The 22,881-nt window shown below is 44.6% G+C and overlaps 1 protein-coding gene across 2 annotated transcripts in view; it reads right to left on the reverse strand.

The window, feature by feature from the left end:
• The window catches only part of MED12L (mediator complex subunit 12L), a 330,957-nt gene that overhangs the window by 272,497 nt on the left and 35,579 nt on the right, over window positions 1-22,881 (reverse strand). For both annotated transcript variants that reach the window (XM_043522369.1, XM_043522368.1), the window contains exons 5-8: window positions 9,321-9,490; window positions 3,567-3,677; window positions 2,831-3,100; window positions 122-271 (exon numbers count right to left, since the gene is read on the reverse strand). In XM_043522369.1, the coding sequence (XP_043378304.1) occupies window positions 122-271; window positions 2,831-3,100; window positions 3,567-3,677; window positions 9,321-9,490 (701 nt within the window). The remainder of the gene's footprint in view (window positions 1-121; window positions 272-2,830; window positions 3,101-3,566; window positions 3,678-9,320; window positions 9,491-22,881) is intronic.

Genomic DNA, 22,881 nt, shown 5'->3' on the forward strand with positions numbered 1-22,881 from the left:
ATCCCAAACCAAGAATATAGGCATACCTAAATTTACTAGTCTTGAAATATTGAGCATGAAATATTACGTTTTTGGAAGGTACACAGAATACAGACCTTTGCCCTGTAAAACACAAGCCTACCTGCTGATTAAATGCTGAATTTCCACCTGGCATAGGTAAACTAGATGGAGCAACTTGAAGTAAATCCAGAGGAGAGCCTGGATTAATGCTCTTACTTTCATTCGTGGAATAATTCCACACCAAGGCACTTGGGCAACAGAGAGTTACAGTCTGCAAGTGACAATGTAAAGTAGTTAGAAGTAATCTCCTTTGCAGGACATTTGCTACAGACAGGGTCACAGCTAACACCAACAAAAGGAGATAGTCTCTTGAACTAAATCATTTCTGCCTCACAAGTGCAGTGAAAATGACTAAAAAGAGGCCTTTGCAAAACCATTTGCTTTTTAAAACATCAGTGCGGGAAATTAAATTAAAATGGTATTTTCCTTATTCATTATTAATTTGAAAATTGAATTTAAATATATACTTGCTCACTTTACATTTGTATTGCTTTCATACTGTCATCAAAGACACCACTGAAGACTAATTTCCATCAGACACTGCCTATAAAACATGAATAACTTTTAGCAAAAAAGGTGTCATTTTTGGGTTTCGTTTACAAAGAGAAGCTATGTGTGAAAAATTAAAGTTTATGTCATTAATTAAAATATGCTTTCCTATCAAGATTTTAAAACACAAAGGAGCCATTCAAATGCACCTTATTTCTAAGTAAATCTACTGTTCCTGAAAGGTGCTGGATGAAGACTGATGTTCATTTATAAACCATTATAAAAATGACTATTGCTATGGTATCTAGTGCTGTACAAGGATTAAAATCCACCAGGGGAAATCATGCCCCACTGAAGTCAATAGGAGTTTTGCCATTGACTTCATCGGGCGCAAGATTTCACCCACCACGAGGGTTGTTCATCATCGAGCTATAAGCAGGACCTCTTGATTGGGTTCCATTCAGCAACCTATCCTGCTCTAAATTACTTTTAGAAAGTAAGAAAATAAATTCTAAGTTGCTTCTGAGCTTGCCACTCTGTTTTCTTTTGCCTTGGTGGTTTGGAAATTTTTTTGGTGAAGGAGAGATGGATCTTAACGCATGATCTGAAAAACAGCTAGAGTAAGGTTCTTCCCAGCTTCTTTTGGGAACATGTTCCAGAGTCCTGGGTTGTGTTGCTGAGAGGATCTACCTCCTGCTCTCACAAATCCAGATCTGGACTCCAACAACAGTAACCTGCTAAACAGGTTGCCCGAGAAGTGTCATTTGAAAATAACCTGGGCATGTCCCATTGACAGCTTTGTGAATCTGTACCAAAACTCAGCACTGATCTGGTGATACAAGGAGAACCAGCGCAGGTAGCAAAGCATTATATAGTCTCTTTGAACTGTTACAGTTAGGAAATAAGCCACTGTGTTGTTTACCAGCTTTATGAATTTGTCTGTGCTAAGAGAGAAAAAGAGCACATGTGGCAGTAATCCAATATGGAGGCGACAAACATTAATGGCAGGTCCTTGTCCAAGAGGAACAGGAGAAGTCTTGCTAGCTGGGAGTGGCAAAAACTCTCTTCTAGCTGCAATTTGATTTTCCTGAGTCAGTGAGGAGTCCATAGACTTTGCATTATCCTAGTACAGTCACAAGCCCTTGATGGAGGAAGAGGTACTCATGTTCCCATTTACCTTCTTCACTTAGTATTAATTGAGTGTCCCTGGTGTTCAGTTTGAGCCAGCTGGTCTTCACCCAGGCTCTCAATTCCCTCAGGTGCCCTGGCCTGTGAGAAAGTGATGCCTGAGAGATACATAGAGCTGCATGTCATCAGCATATTGTTGACATCACAACCCATGTCATCAAGTAGATGTTAAACAGAAGCAGAAACAGAACTGAGCCCTGAGGTACTCTGCACGTCAGAGCTCTTAGGGAGGAGAAGCAGCTGCTCATCATAACTGAGCCTTTTTAGAAAGGAAAAAAAGTTATATTAGCCTAGTTCTATCACCTCCTGCCAGCACATGTAAACGAGTTACCTGCACCTCATGATCAATACTGTCAAAGGTTGATAAAAAAGCAAGTAGTATGAATGTCATTGTCTCACCTTGGTTCATTGCCACCGGGACTTGTCTATCAGTATGACCCACACTGTTTTGACTCTGTGCCAACCTCGAAAAATCTAGCAAATCTTCTGAGGTTAGATGCTGCCGGAGTCGGTGTACTACCACCTTGTCTTTGACCTTGCTCAGGAATGAAAGGTCTGACACCAGGCAGAAATTAACAAGAGTCACTGATGTCACGCGCTGGCTTCTTGAGGACAGGCCAGACTACCATGCATTTCAACGTGCCTAGCAGAGTGCTCTCCGAGAGAGGTTTTGATTATTTCTGCCAGCAGAGGGCTTCTGTCCACACAACAGGTACCAACATGGACAGTAGCCAGCACATGCTTCTTCCTGCTGTCCTGCTGATACCTCTCAGTCGTAACCTGGAGAAGCCACCTTTATGTTCATTGACCAGGCTCATTCAGATCTTCATCTCTTAGCTGAAATTGTCAGAAGTACCCAACCTATTGGTGGTTTTTGTGATATGGCACCTATACATTAGGAATGTGTCTGACACCACTCATTTCAAATTGACCAGTGAACAACCATGAGATGGTAACAAAAATTGTCACAGATAGATATGAAATAATGACCTTTACGTAGAAGACTTTTTATCGCATTACCAGACCCATAAATCATCAAGTCCCCAGATACATTGCAATGAGAATTGTTAGAGCCTTGAAAACATCTACCTACCTGCAGCATACAACTCAGTCCATAAACTAGTGGACGATGTTGTGGGCAGGAAAAGAAATCTGAACAGGCTAGCTGTACCGGGCTCACCACAGGACCTGTTGCAGTAGGACTTGGAGCTGCTAAAGGAGGATTGTTTGGTCCAATTATCATATGAGGTGAGTGTGCAGCTACGAGGTTAGGAGTATCGCTTAGCAATAAAGACAGTCGTCTGGCACAGAAATAAGCAAGGCGACGGGACAGGTAGGCTGATTGAACAAACTCTTCTGAATACTGAAAAAAATGCATAATATATTAAGCAAAACAGACTTTTCAAGGTACTCACGTTCACTACAATTCTGATATCTAACATACATAAATTAGAAGTGATCATCTAATGCATCTAGAAGATCTCTTAGACAGAAAACATTGTTGAAACACTGGTCTACAGTTCTGACTCTCTAAAAAATCTTCTGTCCTGAAAGAGCATTTTTGGCCCTGTTTTTCTATTTAGAAAACCTAATTTATATATTCAATGCATGAGGAATTTCAAAGCATTAAAAATGCATATAAAACTGTAGTTTAGTCCAAATACGAAGCATCTGGAAAAAGATTTCACTACTTTTTATAGGTAGAACATTAGTACATAAGCAATTTTTACAAATATACTGAAGAGCACCAAATAAAAAAATGTTACCAGGGATATTTTAAAATATAATTGTTTTCAAAAATAACTATAGCTTTAAACCATGCTCTGTACCTGCAACATTAGCGGTAACAAGAGTTTAAGAAGTTCATCGTCAGCAGGTCTGATTTTTTCCAGAACATCCAGTATCCATGTCAAATACTCATGTCTTTCAAGCATTCCCTCCTGAAAGAATTTTTTTTAAAATTGCATCAAAATTAATTGGAAGCAGCACACAAGAAGTTTTATAATTTTGTTACAAATGCTCCTTTATCATGCCACTTGGTTCTGATCTTCTGACTCAAATCAAAATGATTTTAAGACTTGATGATAAGACCCTACAACTCTCAGAGATTTTTTAAAAATTAACCTAGAAAGAAAAATATGCAAGAACTAATGCTACTGAAAGAGCCCAGTAGATGAAGAAGCAACCATGAACTGGAATGGACTATGCACACAGTTCAAATTCACCAGACTGTCTGAACCTTATCCCCTTGACAGATTCACTATCATGACCCCTGGCAGCTCTAAGCCTGACCCCGGCACCGTTTCTGTCTTAGTTCCCCCTTCTCAGACCTTCAGCTTGGCAGGGAGTACACACTCTCCATGCACAGCCTCCCGCTACCTTTCTTGATTTACCCCACAACAGAATTCCTTTTTACGGTTATTTTTAATAATCAGACTAGAAAGAAGTGCTTAGTGACAGGCTAGGCAAGTTGAGTGCACAGTGGACCATGCAGGAGGAGAGCAAGGCTGAACATCCAGGAGGGGAACTCCACAAAGTACATTCTCCATGGAGCAGAAAACTGATTCAGCACCAATTTGTTGTTCTTGGTTTTTGAGGTCTGATGGTGTAGTCTAGTACTCTGCAAATGGGAAATCGAGAAACCCTCAAATGCCGGGAATGGATCCCTGCATGTAACCTGGCTTTAGGCCCATACTAATTGTACAATGGTTAGTCTATACAAGAGCTATTTTCTAGTCACATCTTTTTTTAAACTTCTTATAAACCAAAATTACTTTAACTTACAACAACACAGATAGAAAGAAACAGTTACTTACTTTACAATAACAGGTTATTTGAGATGTGTTGTCCATATATATTCCACGGTTGGTGCAAATGCGCCCAATGCACCTGAGTTCAGATTCTTTTGGCCAGTAGTATGTGTTGGTGTGCAATGGTTACACACTGAGTGTCCTCGTGCATTGAGCATAGGCATAAAGAGCAGGATGGCCTCAATTATCTCTCAGTTCTTTCCCCCAATACAGAATCCAGGTGTTATCAGACTCTGTAGTATCAGGGAAGAAGGGCGGGTCATGGGACATGCATGGACAACACATCTCAAAGAAACACAGTTACTGTAGGGTAAGTAACAATATTTTCTTTGAATACTTGTTCATGCATATTCCACGGCTAGTGACTCACAAGCAGCAGCCTACAGTATTAGAGGTGAGTGCTACCAGTCAACCTAAACAATGGCTACAGGTAGGCCATTGGCCTCAAGGATACTAAAGCCCCTCCTATAATTTTCATTCTTTGACTTGGAGTTAGTATTGATTTTTCTTGGTTTACTTGTAGATCTTAGGGTTGCCAGATGTCTGGTTTTGGACCGGAACACCCGGTCAAAAAGGGACCTGGTGGCTCCAGTCAGCACCACTGACCTGGCCGGCCCGTTAAAAGTCCAGTCAGCGGTGCAGCAGGGCAAAGGCAGTCTCCCTATCTGCCTTGGCTCCGCACAGCTCCTGGAAGCAGCCTCATGTCCCCCCCTCCAGCTCCTAGGTGTAGGGGCAGCTGCAGCCAATGGGAGCTATGGAGGTAGCACCTGCAGACAGGGCAGCGCACAGAGCTGCCTGGCCGCACCTCTGTGTAGGAGCGGAGGGGGGACATGTCGTTGCCTCTGGGAGCTTCCTCAGGTAAGTGCCACCCAGAGCCTGTACCCCTGACCCCCTCCCGTGCCCGAACCCCCTGCCTAAACCCTGATCCCCCACCCGCCCTCAGAATCCCCCCTCCCACCGTCCTATACCCCAAATCACTCATCCCCAGCCCCACCCCAGAGCCTACACCCCCGGCACAGAGCCCTCACCCACCCCCACACTCCATCCCTCTGCCCCAGCCCTGATCCCCCTCCCACATTCTGAACCCCTCGTTCCCAACCCAGAGCATCCTCCTACACCCCAAACTCCTCATCCCCAGCCCCACCCTAGAGCCCTCAGCCCCAGCCAGAGCCCTAACCCCCTCCTGCACCCCAACCCCCTGAGCCAGCCCAGTGAAAATGCGCAAGCGAGAGAGGGTGGTCAGAGTGAGCATCAGAGGGAGGGGAGATGGAGTGAGTGAGAGCGGGGCCTCAGAATGGGCAGGGCCTCAGAGGAGGGACGGGATAGTGGCAGGGCAAGGGTGTCCGCTTTTGTGTGAGTAGAAAGTTGGCAGCCCTAGTAGATGGTATCAAGTGGAGTACCCCAGGGGTCAGTCCTGGGGCCAGTTTTGTTTAACATCTTTATTAATTATCTGGATGATGGGACAGATTGCACCCTCAGCAAGTTCGCAGATGACTCTAAGATGGATATGCTGGAGGGTAGGGATAGGGTCCAGAGTGACCTAGACAAATTGGAGGATTGGGCCAAAAGAAATCTGATGAGGTTCAACAAGGACAAGTGCAGAGTCCTGCACTTAGGAAGGAAGAATCCCATGCACCGCTATAGGCTGCAGACCGACTGGCTAAGCGGCAGTTCTGCAGAAAAGGACCTGGGGATTACAGCCGATGAGAAGCTGGATATGAGTCAGCAGTGTGCCCTTGTTTCCAAGAAGGCTAATGGTTTATTGGGCTGCATTAGCAGGAGCATTGCCAGCAGATCAAGGGAAGTGATTATTCCCCTCTATTTGGCATTGGTGAGGCCACATCCGGAGTATTGTGTCCAGTTTTGGGCCCCCCCACTACAGAAAGGATGTGGACGAATTGGAGAGATTCCAGCGGAGGGCAACGAAAATGATCAGGGGGTTGGGGCACATGACTTACGAGGCGAGGCTGAGGGAACTGGGCTTGTTTAGTCTGCAGAAGAGGAGAGTGAGGGGGGATTCTAAAGAGGATGGAGCTCGGATGTTCTCAGTGGTACCAGATGACAGAACAAGGAGTAATGGTCTCAAGTTGCAGTGGGGGAAGTCTAGGTTGGATATTAGGAAACACTGTTTCACTAGGAGGGTGGTGAAGCACTGGAATGGGTTACCTAGGGAGGTGGTGGAATCTCCATTCTTAGAGCTTTTTAAGGCCTGGCTTGACAAAGCCCTGGCTGGGATGATTTAGTTGGTGTTGGTCCGGCTTTGAGCAGGGGGTTGAACTAGATGACCTCCTGAGGTCTCTTCCAACCCTAATCTTCTATGATTCTATGATCTAAGGGATGAAAAGTTGCAGTCTGTAGTATGGAGCATGAAACCTGTCAATGCAACTTTTGCAAATGAGCCAGTCATCTAAACACAGATAAAAATGAACTTGTTTCCTGAGGTAAGCCCCCACTATTGCCAGGCATTCTGTGAATACCCATCATGCTGTCAATCGGCAAAATGGGAGAACACTGTCCTGGTAGTGGGAACTGCCCACTTGTCATCTCAGATACCTTCTACAGGCAGGGTAAATCGCTATATGGAAATAAGTGTCTTGGAAGTGAAAGCTATAAACAGTCGTGTGGATCTAGAGTTGGAATCACCAAAATTATAGGTACCAACCTGAACTTGTACCTGAAGGGGTTCATTTGTCCCAGGTCCTGGAAAAGGTTCCAGCCCTCTTCCTTTCTGGGATTCAGAAAGTAATGAGGGTAAAAGCCCTCCCCATGCTCTTGAGGTACTTCTGCCACTGTTCTGAGATATGGCAGTGACTGCACCTCCTGGTGTAGCATGCTGTCCTGAAAAGGGGCCCTGAAAAGGGATAGGTGGGGATTGGGGCTGCACAGTGAGCAACAAAGCTCAGACACTGCAAATCTGACTTGCAGCCACAGGCAGTGAGAAGGCACTGAGAAGCAGCTGGGGTCACTCCTCCCTCATGCCCTTGTTTGGAGGTACAAGGACACTCATGCCACTGGAACAGCCCCCAACAGACACTGCTGGCCAAAAGAACCCAAACTCGAGTGCACTGGGTGCATGCGTACCAAGAATGGAATATGTATGGACAAGCACTGGAATCAAATACATGCTGAAAATGCATTTATGGAGGGCACAGGGTCTAATGGGCTGAGCAAGTGACTAATCAATTAAGGGATCAGAGAATCTCGAGCTTTAACCCTGTTCAAGCCACTGTCCAACACATGCTACCTGACCTCTTTATGCTTCATTCATACAATTTGGTCAGAAAACTAGGCTTATGGAAGAAGCACCCTCTGCTCACACACACACACACACAACACACACACAACCTCAAGTTACAGTTGAGCTGAATTACACTATCCTATTATGAACAAATAGCTCTTTCATTACCAAATATGAAGCTACAAGTTTGCTATCAGCAGGTTGCACCTGAATTAACATATTAATTTGCTCATTATCTGTTTCAGTGACTGCAAATGGGAAGTTTGATAATAATGTGCATTTCTTTCTAAATTAAAAGGTTTAAATCCACTTCATGCAAAATTAATCAGTGGTAAGACAAGAAAGTTGCAGCTTTGTCCAAGTGACAATAACTGTGCATACACCAGAGTCATGGGAAAGGAGACCCAAGTTTTCAGAACGGAATTCTATTTTGGATGCCTCCATTTTTGGTGTACAGCCCCAGAGACCTAGCAGTACATGATCCTCAGCAATACTGAGCACCCACAACCCCAGTAAAAGAACCACAAAATCTCTGAAAAATCAGGCCCTAGATCAGCGTTTCTCAAATGCAGCCACCAGGGGCTTTTCTTGAGGCCACACCTCCTGGACTGTGATGGGGTTGGGAGGGTGACAAAATAGTGGCCCCCTCCCCCTCCTTGTTGCTCCTGAATGCTCCGCTTTGGTGTTGGTTGCTGGGGCCACCAGCAGCAGTTGGGCTCTGTCCCCTCTGGAGACTGCTGGGGCACAATGCAGGAGCAGCAGGGAGTTGGTGAGTTCCCCGCCTTCCTAGGGGCGGTGGGGCTCAGGCTTTGGGCTTCAGCCCTGGGGTGGTGGACTGGTAGGCTCTGGCAGCAGGGCTTTGGGCTCCAGCGGTGCAGCAGCAGACCCCAGGCTCTGGCTGCGGTTCTTCAGGCTCCAGCCACCCGCTGCCACCCCCATCCCTCAACCCACCAACCCTCATTGCCCCAGCTCCTGCTACCTTCCCCGAACCTCCATCCAGGCCTTCATTTGTCCCCAGGCTTTCCAGGACTGACTAAGTCTGCTGTGAAAAGTGATACTTGTATGTTTGTTAATATTACTTTTCACAACAGACTTACTCACTAGCAATAAATAAATTACAATGAGTCAGACATGTATATGTGCATATTTATTTGTTTTTCCTAAAGCTAATTAAGTATTCTAGGGAAAAATGAGAGAGCGGCCACCAACCCTTGCTGGTGGCCACACTCTGAGGCCACCAAAAAATTTGTCCTTAGAACCCCTGCCCTAGATATCCTAAACCAGGCACCCAAAATTAAAAACCAGTTGAAAGTTTGTCCCTAAATCTGAATGCATTTAACCTCATAAATCTAATACAGAGAAAACTTAAAACAATATCATACCTAGCAAATTTTAACAAAACATGCACAAATTGTAAGCTGCTAACTGCAAATTATGAAAGAGCAGGCAAAGTGCCAAATTACTTCTAAGTGCATTTTAAAATTGGACCCTACCTAATACAGTCATCCCCAAAAAGGCACTTTTTACAAGGTTACCTGAAACAGATAAAATGCCAACTTTTCATTATATTCCCACTGCTTCAGGGCTTGTTCCACCTCTTGAGGCATAGCTACCGAGCCATTCCCTTGGTTTGAGGACACATGATAAAATTCTGCAATCTTTGCCAGCTGCTCTCGAAGGTATCTGGTTGAGATCTGAGTCCATTCTATGAAATAAGTTTACAGTTAAAAATTGACTTATTTTTCTTTTCACGTGATGACATATTTAATTCTTCATAGTAAAAATACAACTTTTCAATTACCTCTACAGTCAAAATACCTTTTCATAACATTAAGCAGCAATTGTATAACATGATTCTGAACTAATAGGTTGTGTGTGTGCGCATCTCCTGTGCTTTGTTTTCAAAGTGTACACACCAGGAATGTGTCCACCTGTATTTTAAAACGTCACAAATACCAGCTATGCCTTTAGGGAATCACCCATCTGCTCCATCAAGGCTCAATATTCAATCACAAAGCAACCTTGCATAGAAGTGTAGGAATATACTACAATTAATTATTTCGATGTGGAGTCTTACTTTTCCCCGCAAAGAATTATAACAAATAAAACAAAAACAGGATTTTACACAAGCCAGAATGATTGGAAATAAAAAAACCATTCTTCTTATAATGCTTTGAAGTTGATCTATAAGAACTCTGATTTCACTTTTTCTCCAGAACGTAACCTTCTTAGAGCAGTTTATTAGATCAACAGACTGGCCACTGCAGTGTCAAACGCATCACGACAAGACTGCTTTGACGGTTCTCAAGTCAGACGGACAAAGATGCAATCACAGATTTGAGTCATCTTGCACTGCCTGTCACATAGTCATGACGTTAACAGCAAGCAGTACTGCTTCTCTTAGCCTCATCCACCCAGTGAGTCTACAATGCAGGATGCTTTAGTGGGGGCAGGGAGAATTAGTACATCAAATTACATCAAAACGATAGGGGCAGAAATTCACCCACTAGAAATTCACCTTTGGCAACCTCAAAGCATAAAAAGGTCAACTTCAATTCATTCGGTATCTCAGAGAGCTAGTGACACATTGCTTATGCCACTTGTCAGAACTGCCAATAAAACTCTAGATCTTACATTTATTTAAAAGGCCTCTGTCCAAAACCTTAAATCAAAATGAACCAACAGTTATTCAGGGGTGCCCAGTCCTTGCAGTCTCCTTTCACTGTACCCCTACAAACCGCCCTTGGTCTCTTGGTGCACAACCACTTGAGAATCACAGGTTTCCCCAGGCACAATTCTCACTATCTCAAAAAGATTCCCCTTAAGGGCATCATGACTACCTAAAGATGCATTGTCTGTCCTTAGCTCCGACCCCTAGGGGTAACAGCTGCCTTACAACGCGAGCCCTGCAAGGTGCTCGGAGAAAGGGAAAAATAACCCATAGACCATCCAGTCTGCTGCCGGAGAAGATTGCCGTGTAACTCTGAAAATGGCCACAACTCCACCTGACCATAGAATCATGGAATATCAGGACTGGAAGGGACCTCAGGTGGTCATCTAGTCCAACCCCCTGCTCAAAGCAGGGCCAATCCCCAACTAAATCATCCTAGCCAGGGCTTTGTCAAGCCTGACCTTAACCTTCTAAGGAAGGAGACTCCACCTCCTCCCTAGGTAACGCATTCCAGTGTTTCACCACCCTCCTAGTGAAAAAGTTTTTCCTACTATCCAACCTAAACCTCCCCCACTGCATATGTGAAAGAATCTTTTGGCACTTTCTTACATACAACCCTACTACCTGGGCCTACCTCTGATAGGATGTTCCCTGACCAGATGGTCAGAGCCAACAGTGACTGATCTAAGGGATGGCTGTGCTGAACTTCAAAACTGACTTCAGCAGAAGCTACAGCAAGTGTCAGCCCACTTGAGTATACACGCAAGAAAGAGCAATACACAACAAATAATATTGCGTTCCTCCTTTATACACAGGACGAGACGGATATTAAAACCTTGAGCCATCACCAACTTCAGTGAATACACTTAAAAGTTCACCCTCAAGTAGCTTAAGTCACAAAATACAGGTTTGATTATACAAAAGCCCTTAGGATTAAAAAAAATATATCAATTCTTTACTTTACAATGTATTCTGCAGTATTTTGATAGGATCAGATGTGTGCTAGTGCTTTACACAGAGGTTTGGATGCAATTTCCATGACCTGATCAGTCTCCTTCAGACCCCCAAATAAAGTAAACGTCCTTTTACAAAACCAAGCAGGAAGGAGAATTTCCAGTTTCACAGTACTGAATGGGCAGGAAGCTACTGAACTGGGGAAGGGTGGGGGGCAGTATAAGGCAGACAGCCCACTCCCTGGAAGATCTTTCCCAAAGATTTGTAGGCGATAGGAAGCAGAGGTAGAAGAGCTTCTTGCCACACCCTGTAGTCAGGGGAGTGGTCAAGCCTCAATGGCAAACTCAGTATTCCAAGCAAACTTTTGGGGTGTGACCCAAACCCTCCAGTTTTAGCCCACTGGAATTTTGCTAACTAAAAGGGCGAGTTTTCCATTACTTTAATCTCAGCACTTTTGGCTACTCAAAATATGACTCAGATGATTTCTACTACTAATATTTTTTTTTCCTTTTTGTGGTATGTCCAACTGCCCTGCTGAGTTTACCAAAACAGCTTCTTCTATTAACTGTACCTTTTCTTGCTTCAGAAAATAGCCATTATTTCTAACCTTACAGCTGATTGCTATGGAGAACAATTTCTCCACCTAATCTTTGTAGCACTCCTTTTAAAAGGTTATGCCTCAGATTTCTACCCCAACATGACCTCTTTTTTCCTCCTTTGAAATGCAGATACCTCAACATAGACACGTAAAACGTGTCTGAATATGAATTTAAATGCCTATTTTGAGGCACTCCAAATTGAACATTTGGCCCTAAATCTTTCCTTCTAGCTCATTACACCCAAAACCTTGGGTCTTCCTGTTGGCAGTTGCTCGTCTGAACTCCTAACATTTTCACTGAAGTCATGTAAGCCATTTGTTGAACCTTACATTAATATTTGTAAAGTCTTCTGATGTCTTGCCTTTCAAAAACCAAACACCCCTCTCATCTTGCAGATTCTGTCTTTTGTCTGACTTGCACACCTCACAGGACACAATTAAGCATTTATCATCTGTGCACATGAAGAGGATTTCTGTGAATACAAACTACCACCGACATCACAAGCTTTGATCTTGCCATACACAGAACAGTGCTAATCGAAGTTAATTAAGCCACTACCATTTACCTCATTGAGTGTTTCGTTCTAAAGTTTAGAGTGAAGTGAACAATGTAGTAGAAGGCTATGTGAAGTTTTGCAATAATGACATGATTGCTGCGTTTCTGTCATTCTTATTCAGATAATCACAGAAATATGGACCCAGTATGAGAGCAATACACAAAATATGGTGGAACTTTTCTTAAAACTAGTACAAATGCAGGAGTGGGTGGTAGCAGGGTCTACATGGACAGTTGTTACGTGCATGCTAGTGTGCTTTAGATTCACATCGCAGCTTGCTGCAGACTAACTTTGTCTAGACAAACCTTAAATTAACGAGGGGTGATAATTTAGGTGAAGGATTACCTACCTTAGAATTCCTCTTTTCCATCCTCTTAACAGTACAGCTGAATTTACTAGGGATATTTTTTTAATATCCCACAAGAGACAAATATGTTACAGAGTTATGTTTAACCAGCATGCAGCATATTTGAGAATACTGTAACACATTCTTCTATGAACACATGAAAGCACTGCTTTGACAGTCTAAACCTGTTTACTATCAGAGCTACAGGGACTCCCTATATGAAAGGCTACAGTTTTCATTGTGGCCTGTGCAATATTTGCTCCTCAGGCTTTACGCTAGCTTGCTCATCTTTGAATCTTTTTCCCTGAATTTCTTCTACCATCAACATCTATTGAAAGGGTTTTCTCTCCAAAGCTAGTGGCTTGGTACAAAAAACGTGGAGTAATTTTCAGGCTTAAACTAACTATATAGAAATGTTTAGTAAATATTTGCTTCAAAACACTCACTCAATTTTCTAAAAACTGTTGCAAATCCACCATTTCACACTTCTTTTCAATGTCACACCATGAAAGGATAATTTTCCCAAGGCAATTTATTACCAGTACCTCAGTGTCATTGAGTTAGAAACCATGGAGAATGAATGATTTTCATTACTTAAGGCACAGACCTGAAACATTTTGAAGACTGCCAAAAACTAATCAGTGATGTACTGTATAATTATTCTCAGATAGCTCTAAATAACCTTTGCAAAATAGCGAACTTGCATGCATAATGTAACCTTTAGCACCCATTTGGCACATTCAAAATGAAATCTGTGTTGGAGCACTAATATAATACTGAAACAAAAACTAAGTGCATCAGCCTTAGGACAGTCCTGTTATCTCGTTTCATTCAGATAACCATGTGCCTCCTCCAGCTATCATGGAACTGACCAAAGACAGAACTGAAACCAGAAGTATCCACCCACCTATTTTTCCCTCTGTGGTACCACTGTCTCTCCCTTTCCAGGAAGCAGAACAACATTTTCTTCACAAATACTGCCTCAGCTGGTGTAAACTGAAGCTATGCCACAAGTTACACCAACTGAGGACCTGAACCACTGATTTTGCTCAGAAGACTCAATGTATTTATTTTTCTTTTCTTTTTTAAAAAGTCAAGATAGTTTGAGAGAATTCTTTGGTTTAAATACAGCATTACCAATATTCATTCCAGGCTGAGAAGATATGCCTTTGGTACTCAAACCTAATCCAGTGTCATTTTATATCTCCCTGGGATAGCATGATGTGCTGTCTCAACGAAGATCATGAGCAGAGCTAATCGCCGTGATTAGGGAAGCAATAAACTTATTTCTAACGGTTAATACTGTAACTCCTCCTACGGACTATCCCTAAAACTGTTTGGAGTAGAGGTAAGAGGATAAAGGTGGTCAGAGACTGGAATAGCAAGGTGGAATAGCAAAAGCAGGAGATAGGAGACAGGTGAGTAAGTGCCTAGGACACTATGTTCTATAGAAACCTATAACAGGTTGCGGAAGGAGAGAAGAGAGTGTGTGACAGGAAAGGAATAGAAAAAAAAAAAAGCAGAAGAGAAGCAAGGCAGCACTGGTCACAGGGTTGAGGGACAGGTCCTAGAGACTCTTCTTCCCCAAAGGTTTCTACATCAGAGAGACCTTGGGAGGGGGAAGGAAAAGATGCACAGAGCCCACAGTGCCACCCTCAGTCTCTTTCCCTTCCCTCGGAAGCCTGCCTGCTCCCTCTCCCCATCCATGACTGCTGGGCCAGCAGCAGACCCCATCAGGAGTTGACACTGCCTTCTGCCTCCCTGCTGTTGTGATATAATCGACTGTCACAGGAGGAAGAGGAGAAAAAGAAGGTGATGTGAACTCACATGTGAGATGAACTCAGCAGCCCAGCCACCCACCAGCAGCTGCATTAAAACACACACATTACTGAGAAGCAGGGAGTGGGGGAATTCTCATCTAGGGATCCTCTTCTATCACTTCTACTGGGTAAGAAGAGGATCCTACTGCCAACACCCCACCATCTCCCCAACCCTTTTCCCTTCAGGAAGGAGAAAGAGGGCCTGCTTCGGCAAGCCCTAACCCTACACTCCATGGCCTGGGGAAAGGCAGCAGAGGACCCACTGCTACACTCACACACAGCAGCTGGAAGGGTCATGAGGGGTTGGAAAGACCCTGTTGCAATGCGTACCCCACCCCTAATGCTTGGGGCGAAAGAGAAGAGATTCTGCCACACAAAAAGTGATAAGGGTGAAACAGCGAGTTAGAGTTAGATAAGTAAGGTGGTCAGTCCCCCAAAAAGTTGCAGATCTGCTTCACTGATATGGAGATGAGCTTCTCCTGTAGAGAAAAGGGGAAAAAGCAGCAGCAGAGAGGGAAGGGAGAAAAAAAGGCAGACATTTATCCACCAAAGAGCACTTTTTGTCAGTCACAGACAAGAGGCATGGACCCTAGACCAACCAAATCAAATATCAGGAGGGGGCTTCACTGCCTGACTTAAGGAAACAAGAACAGAACATGGAGGCATGAACCTAATTCAATATTTTTGGCCTTTTTCCAGTCACTGGTGATGGGACACGGTCCCATTTCAACAGAGTTCTGAAATGCACTCCAGCAATCATTACATATTACAGAGTATCTGGGCCCAAACCTGAACACTGGGTCCAAACACACACAGACATTGGAGAATGCCTGATCTAAGCCTCATGGCACAGACCCCTCTCTACCATTTATTACTCTATCTTGGAAAATCGATCTTCAACAGTGTTGCAAAAACTTGCTTCAAGCTGCAATTGTGTCATCCTTAGATTGCAAGATATGCAAGGCCAGACCTGGACAGAAGTTTGATGGGAGTGTGCTAAGGAAAACCCAGGACAACACAACTCATTCATTTTGCCAGTTCAGTAGACCTTTATCTGTTTGCGACAGTACTAAATCAATACACTTGCAAGACAGCACTGTGCCAAAGGTCCCATCTTTTGGATGAGATGCAAACTGGGTCCTAACTGCCAAATGCACAACTAAACTAGGTTTCAGAGTAGCAGCCGTGTTAGTCCTTATCCGCAAAAAGAAAAGGAGTACTTGGGGCACCTTAGAGACTAACAAATTTATTGGAGCATAAGCATTTGTGAGCTACAGCTCACTCCATCAGATGCATTCAGTGGGGGGGAAAAAATGCATCCGATGAAGGGAGCTGTAGCTCACGAATGCTTATGCTCCAATAAATTTGTTAGTCTCTAAGGTGCCCCAAGTGATCCTTTTCTTTCAACTAAACTAGGTTAATTTAACTTTGTTTCATTTGCTTTCATTACAGCCACTCTATTAAATACACGGATTATTACACTGTAAACATTGCTTTTTCCCCTTCTGAATCTATACCTTTTTCGTGACATTCTAGTTCCTCAGTGTCTCGCCTATTGCTCTCACCTGTTTTCATATTTAGACTCCTGAACAAGAATTATTAATTTAACACAACACTGTTTTCTGCCACTGGAGCTCAAGTTTATTGCTTTGGGAGTTTGCTGCTACTAATATGCAGTTAACCTACAGTCACAGTAACGGGTGCAATAGTATTATATAGTCATACATTATCCCATCCTAAATTAACCTTACAACACTGTCACACAATTTAAAAAAAAATTGTTCAGATTTAAAGATGGCTTTTTTCAGGCTGCCATAATTCACTTTGTGAAAAAGCCAAACTGCCACAGGCTGCAAAAACCTCTTAAAGTCCTGACAAAGAAACATTCTCCAAAAATCCAGATGTGACAGTGGAAAGAATAGAAGGTTAGCAGGGATGAGGACAGAGTTAAGTCTGCTTGTGTAACTTAGTTTTCCTATTTTCTAATGTTGGTGGTTTCTCTAACTTTATCTTTGGAGTTTGGTTAAAGTCTGTGCGTCTCACAGAACGTGAGATCCTCTTAAGGGACTGTTTTCCCCCCTTTAATACCTGCAATATGATGAAGTTTTTACCTAGAACTAGTAGTGCTGTAACTATTTGCCATTTCTACTGTACTCTGTATCTCAAATCACAGCACAAACATTAAGCAATCTTCACAACCCCCCATCACATATGATAGAAAGAACTCCTAATTTCTTTCTTCTTAGGCACTACTTTCTCTCCTTTCTTTTTCCATTGCGATTGACTGCCCTTTCTTTCAGCCAAGCTCACAATCTCTTATTTTCAGTTCCTCTCCATTCCTATTCCCCAATATCCAAGTAGTTACCAAATCCTACTCACTTTTCCAATATCTCCAAATTTCCACTCTTGTGCCTACGGCTAAAGTGCTTGTCCACTCATTGATTATCCTCCTGAATACTTCAAGCATCATCTTTCTGCCCTCCGCCATTCCTGTATTGCTCTCCTCCACTCCATTTAGAATGCAACTACTAAAATAAACATTTCCCTGCCACTTGGACAATGTCACCTCACCCTGAATCCCTCCACAGACCTCCTCTCATCTACCCCCACCCAAATTCAACTGCCCTCCTTGCCTTCTAGTCCTGCTCAAACCTCCTCTGCCTGGCTGTTCTTAGTTATCACCATCACCTTTGCTCATGAATCCTACTTCACTTCTCCCCACATCTCCCATCTTCATGCTTTCTCCCTTGCTGACCCCACAGCCTATTCCCAGTATGCCAGGCATCTCGCTCCTTTCAAACCCAGTCCATGACAGTACAAATGTCATCGCCACATTAAATTAAAATATATATATGCTCGAATAATCCCTCTCCTGGGATTTCTAGCATGTTTCATTTGTCTTTTTCAGATTGTAAATTTCTCAGACAGGGACCACATTTTATGCGGTGTTGCATGCACTCTGGGCACTTCAATAATGAAGTAATAGTATCTTTACCCATGTTTTACAGGTGGGGAAAGTGTCACGGGGGATTAAATGACTTTACAAGGTCATCCAGACAGTAAGTGAAAGAGCTACAATCAGAACTCAAAAATTCCTATCCTCTCACCCCATGCTTAGCGTCTACACTGAGGCATATGTATCCTGTCCTTCCAATCTTTCTGTACCCTTAACTGAACTGTGCAGCCTCTGTAGATGCTATATGGGCCTAACTCCTTGTCCAGCAGCTTGAAAGTACACTTCCTTGCCTAGAGCCAGATTTGCTTTTCTTACAGCACGAAACATGCAAAGTTTTGAAAAAACTCCTTTTTAATCTAATGATATCTAACTAATGATTCGGAATTTTAAGAGTGCCCTCTCTTTTTTCTTTTAATTAAAAGGGATTTTCTATTCACTTACAAGGAACTAACATCCCACTGTGCACAGGAGGGGAGGACAGGGGATCCTACACAAAAATACTTGGTACTTATAACAAGTCAGTTCAAGTTTGCAGTTTTTTTGCAAATATGATTTTATTTTATTTTGTTTGGTGTGTTCTCATGTTACTTTGCTGTTTTGCTTGTTTGTGTTTCCCAGTTCAATTGTACGTTCAGCATGTGTCATATCCTGTGACACAATCCTTTCTAATGACAGAAACAGCCAAGTAACAGTCATTACAAAAATAAATCCTACAGCTTGTATGTCATTTCAGAGAAACAACTCACATGATTTAAGGGCTGCATGATTGAGCCCATGTTTTGCACTTTTCTTGCTGGACTTGTCTGAATGACAAAAGCACCACTTTCTCTTTCGCATTTCCAGAACGCTCTATGCACATTACAGGTTACTTTGTGGAGTATCATACAAGAAGCTGGAAGAAAAAGTGGTCTTGGAATAACTTCAGTGGATGAGTCAGGCCACGTCTACACTGGCAAGTTTCTGCGCAGTAAAGCAGCTTTCTGCATTGTAACTCCCGAGGTGTACACACTGCCAAGCCACTTAATGCACAGAAACTGCACAGTTGCAGCACTGGAAAAAAAAAAAAACCACTCCGCCGAGAGGCGTACAGTTTTCTGCACTGGGGCTACAGTGCTGCAGTGCCAGAATAGACACTGTGGTCGATTACAGCGCTGCGACTGGCCTCCAGGAGGTGACCCACAATGCCTATTCTCACCTCTCTGGTCAACAGTTTGAACTCTACTGCCCTGCCCTCAGGTGACCAACTGTCAGCCCCACCCCGTACATTCCTTTGCAAATTTGAAAGTCCCCTTCCTGTTCACTCGTTGATGCGTACAGTGGTCTCAGCGCATCTTTCCAGATGGCCATGCCTGCTCCACGCACCAGGCGATCCCCCACTTGGAGCAATGCCAAGCTGCTGGACCTCATCGACATTTGGGGAGAGGAGCTGTCCAGTCCGAGCTGTGCTCCAGCCGTAGGAATTATGATACCTACGGACAGATTTCACGATGCATGACAGAAAGGGGCCATGACCGGGACACACTGCAGTGCAGGGTCAAAGTGAAGGAGCTGCGGAACACCTACCACAAGGCATGGAGGCAAACTGCCACTCCAGTGCTGCGCCCACGAGCTGCCGGTTCTACAAAGAGCTGGATGTGATACTTGGCAGCGACCCCTCCTCCACTGTGAAGGCCCCTGTGGATACTTCGCTGGAGAGGAGGCCCCTGGTAAGTGGATCTGATTTTGGGAATTGATGAAGCAAGTTGTTGGGGACAGGAGGGTTGCAGGAAGCAGACTTGTCTCCCACCACATGCCTAGTCTGAGTGGCGGAACAGACTGTTGATAGACTTCCCTCACTTCATGGGAATCTCCCTCAGAGATGTCCAGGAAACTCTCGTGGAGATACTGGGCAATCCGCTGCCACAGGCTCCTCGGCAGAGCTGCTTCGTTTCTTTCCCCATTAATAACAACTTTCCTGTGCCACCTTGCGGTGACCGGGGGGGTGAGGAGAAACGGACCATTGCCGCACACAGGCTAGCCGCATAGGCGCCAGGGCGGAAGCTGCAGGCTTGGAGAAGACCGTCCCTTGATTCCCTGCTCACCCTCAGCAGCAAGATAACTTCCAAAATGATCACGTCCTGTGGAAAGTGTGGGGACAGGAATGATTATCAGGCCCCCGCTACAGTACTGGCTCTACCCGAGTGCCACGTGCCCAGTAGGGTCCGGGAACAGCAATCTACCTGCCCCCGAGGCTACTCGCCATTTTGGGGCTCTTGTAGCTCATGAGTGCTTGCCTGGGGTCAGCCAGTTATTGACAGGTGTGAGAGTACTGGCTGTGTTTTAAAGCACTGAATCACTGTTGTCTGTGTTGCAAACAATATTGCTTCTGTAAAATGTTGCAATTAAACTTCACAGAGATGACCTTGGGAGCACAGCCTCCCTTATCAGCAGCAGAATGGCTGTGGAGAATTAGAAAGCGCTCAAGAAGACTAAAGAGGACTTTCTGCGTGAGGTTATGATGCACTTGGCCACCGAGAAACAGGAATTGAAGGAGCAGTGGGACAGCGAGTAGAGGGACCGAAACAAGAAGGCAGCACACCAGAAAGAAGCCACGGAGCAGCTCTTAACAGTTATGGAGCACCAAGTGGACACGCTCCAGGTGATACTAGGTCTTCAAACAGAGCAGCTCCGCGCCTGCCCTCCCCTGCAGACTCTGTCACAAAACTCTTTCCCATGTGCCCCCTCCGGACACCGCCAACACACTCTTATTAACATCCTGGCTCCACTCTCTACCCGCAGCATTCCACTCCTCCCCCCTCACAGTCCAACAGTGTGGACTCCCACTACCTATTGCACTCAGCACCCATCCCTCTGCAGTTTGGCCCTGCTGAAGTACCGGGTGCATTGTACTCCAAAGGAGAAGGTTGGGTATGATCCCTGGACATACTCAAAGCTGTAGCTGTCCCAGGATGACGACTCCTCTTGAGAACTTCCCTCCCTCCATACCCCCTTCCCCTCCCTGCTGATGAATTCTTTCGTTTGACTCTTTCCTCCAGTTGTTGTCTTTTAATAAAAGAGTTGTGTTTGTTTGAAAACAATCTTTATTCTATTAAGTGAAAGCAAAAAAGAGCACTGCAAAGCAACATACAATAATGTTAAGGCCTTTTCTTGCATCATGTGCACCAATCACCTCCTAGCATTACAAGCACTGCTATCTCGAGCGTAGCAACAAAAATTAGTGGCTTTCAGCTTCAAATTGCTGCCTCAAGGCATCCCTGATCCTTATGGCCCCACGCTGTGCCCCTCTAATAGCCCTGGTCCCTGGCTGTTCAAACTCAGCCTCCAGGTGCTGAGCCTCTGCACTCCTGCCCTGAGTGAAGCTTTCACCCTTCCCTTCACAAGTATCATGGAGTATACAGCACGCGGCTATAAGCATAGGAATATTGTCATCGGCCATGTCCAGCTTCCCATAGAGGCAGCGCCAGCAGGTTTTTAAACGGCCAAATGCACATTCCACAGTCATTCTGCACTTGCTCAGCCTGTTGTTGAACTGCTCCTTGCTGTTGTCAAGTTGCCCCATGTATGGCTTCATAAGCCATGGCATTAAGAGGTAGGCGGGGTCTCCCAGGATCACAATGAGCATTTCGACTTTCCCTACAGTGATCTTCTGGTCCAGGAAGAAAGTCCCTGCTTGCAGCTTCTTGAACAGGCCAGTGTTCCAGAAGATGCATGCATCATGCACCTTTCAGGACCAGCCTGCAGTAATGTCTGTGAAACGCCCACCGTGATCCACAAGCACCTGGAGAACCTTTGAGAAATACCCATTGCGATTAAGGTACTCAGTGGCTAGGTGGTCTGGTGCCAGAACTGGAATATGCATGCCATCTATCACCACTCTGCAGTTAGGGAAGCCCATTTGTGCAAAGCCATCCACAATGTCACGCACATTGCCCAGAGTCACGGTTTTTCAGAACAGGATGCAATTAATGGCCCTGCACACTTCCATCAACACAAGTCCAACAGTCAACTTTCCCACTCCAAAATGGTTCGCGACCGATTGGTAGCAGGCTGGAGTAGCCAGCTTCCACAGTGCTATCACCACGCGCTTCTCCAGTGACAAGGCAGCTCTCATTCTCGTGTCCTTGCACCACAGGGCTGGGGCGAACTCATCACACAGTCCCATGAACGTGGCTTTCCTCATGTGAAAGTTCTGCAGCCACTGCTCATCATCCCAGACGTGCATCACGATTTGATCCCATGACTCAGTGCTTGTTTCCCGAGCCCAAAAGCAGCATTCCACTATGGTCAGCGCCTCCATGAACGCCACAAGCAATCTCGTGTCGTAGCTACTACACGTGGTGAGATCAATGTTGCACTCCTCTTGCCTTTGTAGTTTAAGGAATAACTCCACTGCCACTTGTGACGTGTTGGTCAATGTGAGCAGCATACTGGTCAGCAGTTCGGGATCCATTCCTGCAGCCTGAAAGAGGCAGGACGCGCAGTACACAAACCGTTGAAAGATGGCGCCAAATGTGGACAGAAGCACAGGGAGTGATGGGATGCAAAGCAATGCATCACGGGGCATTGGGACTGGACCCAGGATGCCCCGCGACTCCCTCCACCTTTTAGAGGCAAAAGAGAAAGAGGTGCTCTGTGGGATAGCTGCCCAGACTGCACCGCTCTGAATAGCGCTGCAAGTGCCACAAGCGTGAACATGCTATTGCACAGGCAGCTCTCAGTTTGAACACACAACAGCAATTTTCCTTCCGCTCTCTCTGAGCAGCGCTGTAACTGCCAGCGCTGTAACTTTGCAAGTGTAGATATGCCCTTAGTGTTGGCCCATATTATGGCCTGACCACAGTCCCAGACAGAATAAGCTACATGATTTGGTGGGACAGATCAAGGCATATCTATGCTACAGTGCAAAATGCTCTCGGACACCCCACATCCAGAAAACACTCTTCATGGGTGTGGCACATGAGCTGTTTCAGATTTGGAAAAATTGCAGATGAACAATTGCATCCTGCTTGGCTGCCTCTTTCTCCCCATGTCCTAGATCTAATGCAACATGTTACCAGCATCCAAGTAAACAAAAAAAATAGTTTAATTCTTTCAACAGAAAGAAAAACAAGCTGAAAGAGAAAGTCCTGTATGCTATTGAAAAGAGCAGATATATATAAAATTGAGAAGCACTGACAAATAGGGCAGCAAATAG

This window comes from Chelonia mydas, chromosome 9 (genome assembly GCF_015237465.2).
Source record: "Chelonia mydas isolate rCheMyd1 chromosome 9, rCheMyd1.pri.v2, whole genome shotgun sequence".
Taxonomy (NCBI): Eukaryota; Metazoa; Chordata; order Testudines; family Cheloniidae; genus Chelonia; species Chelonia mydas.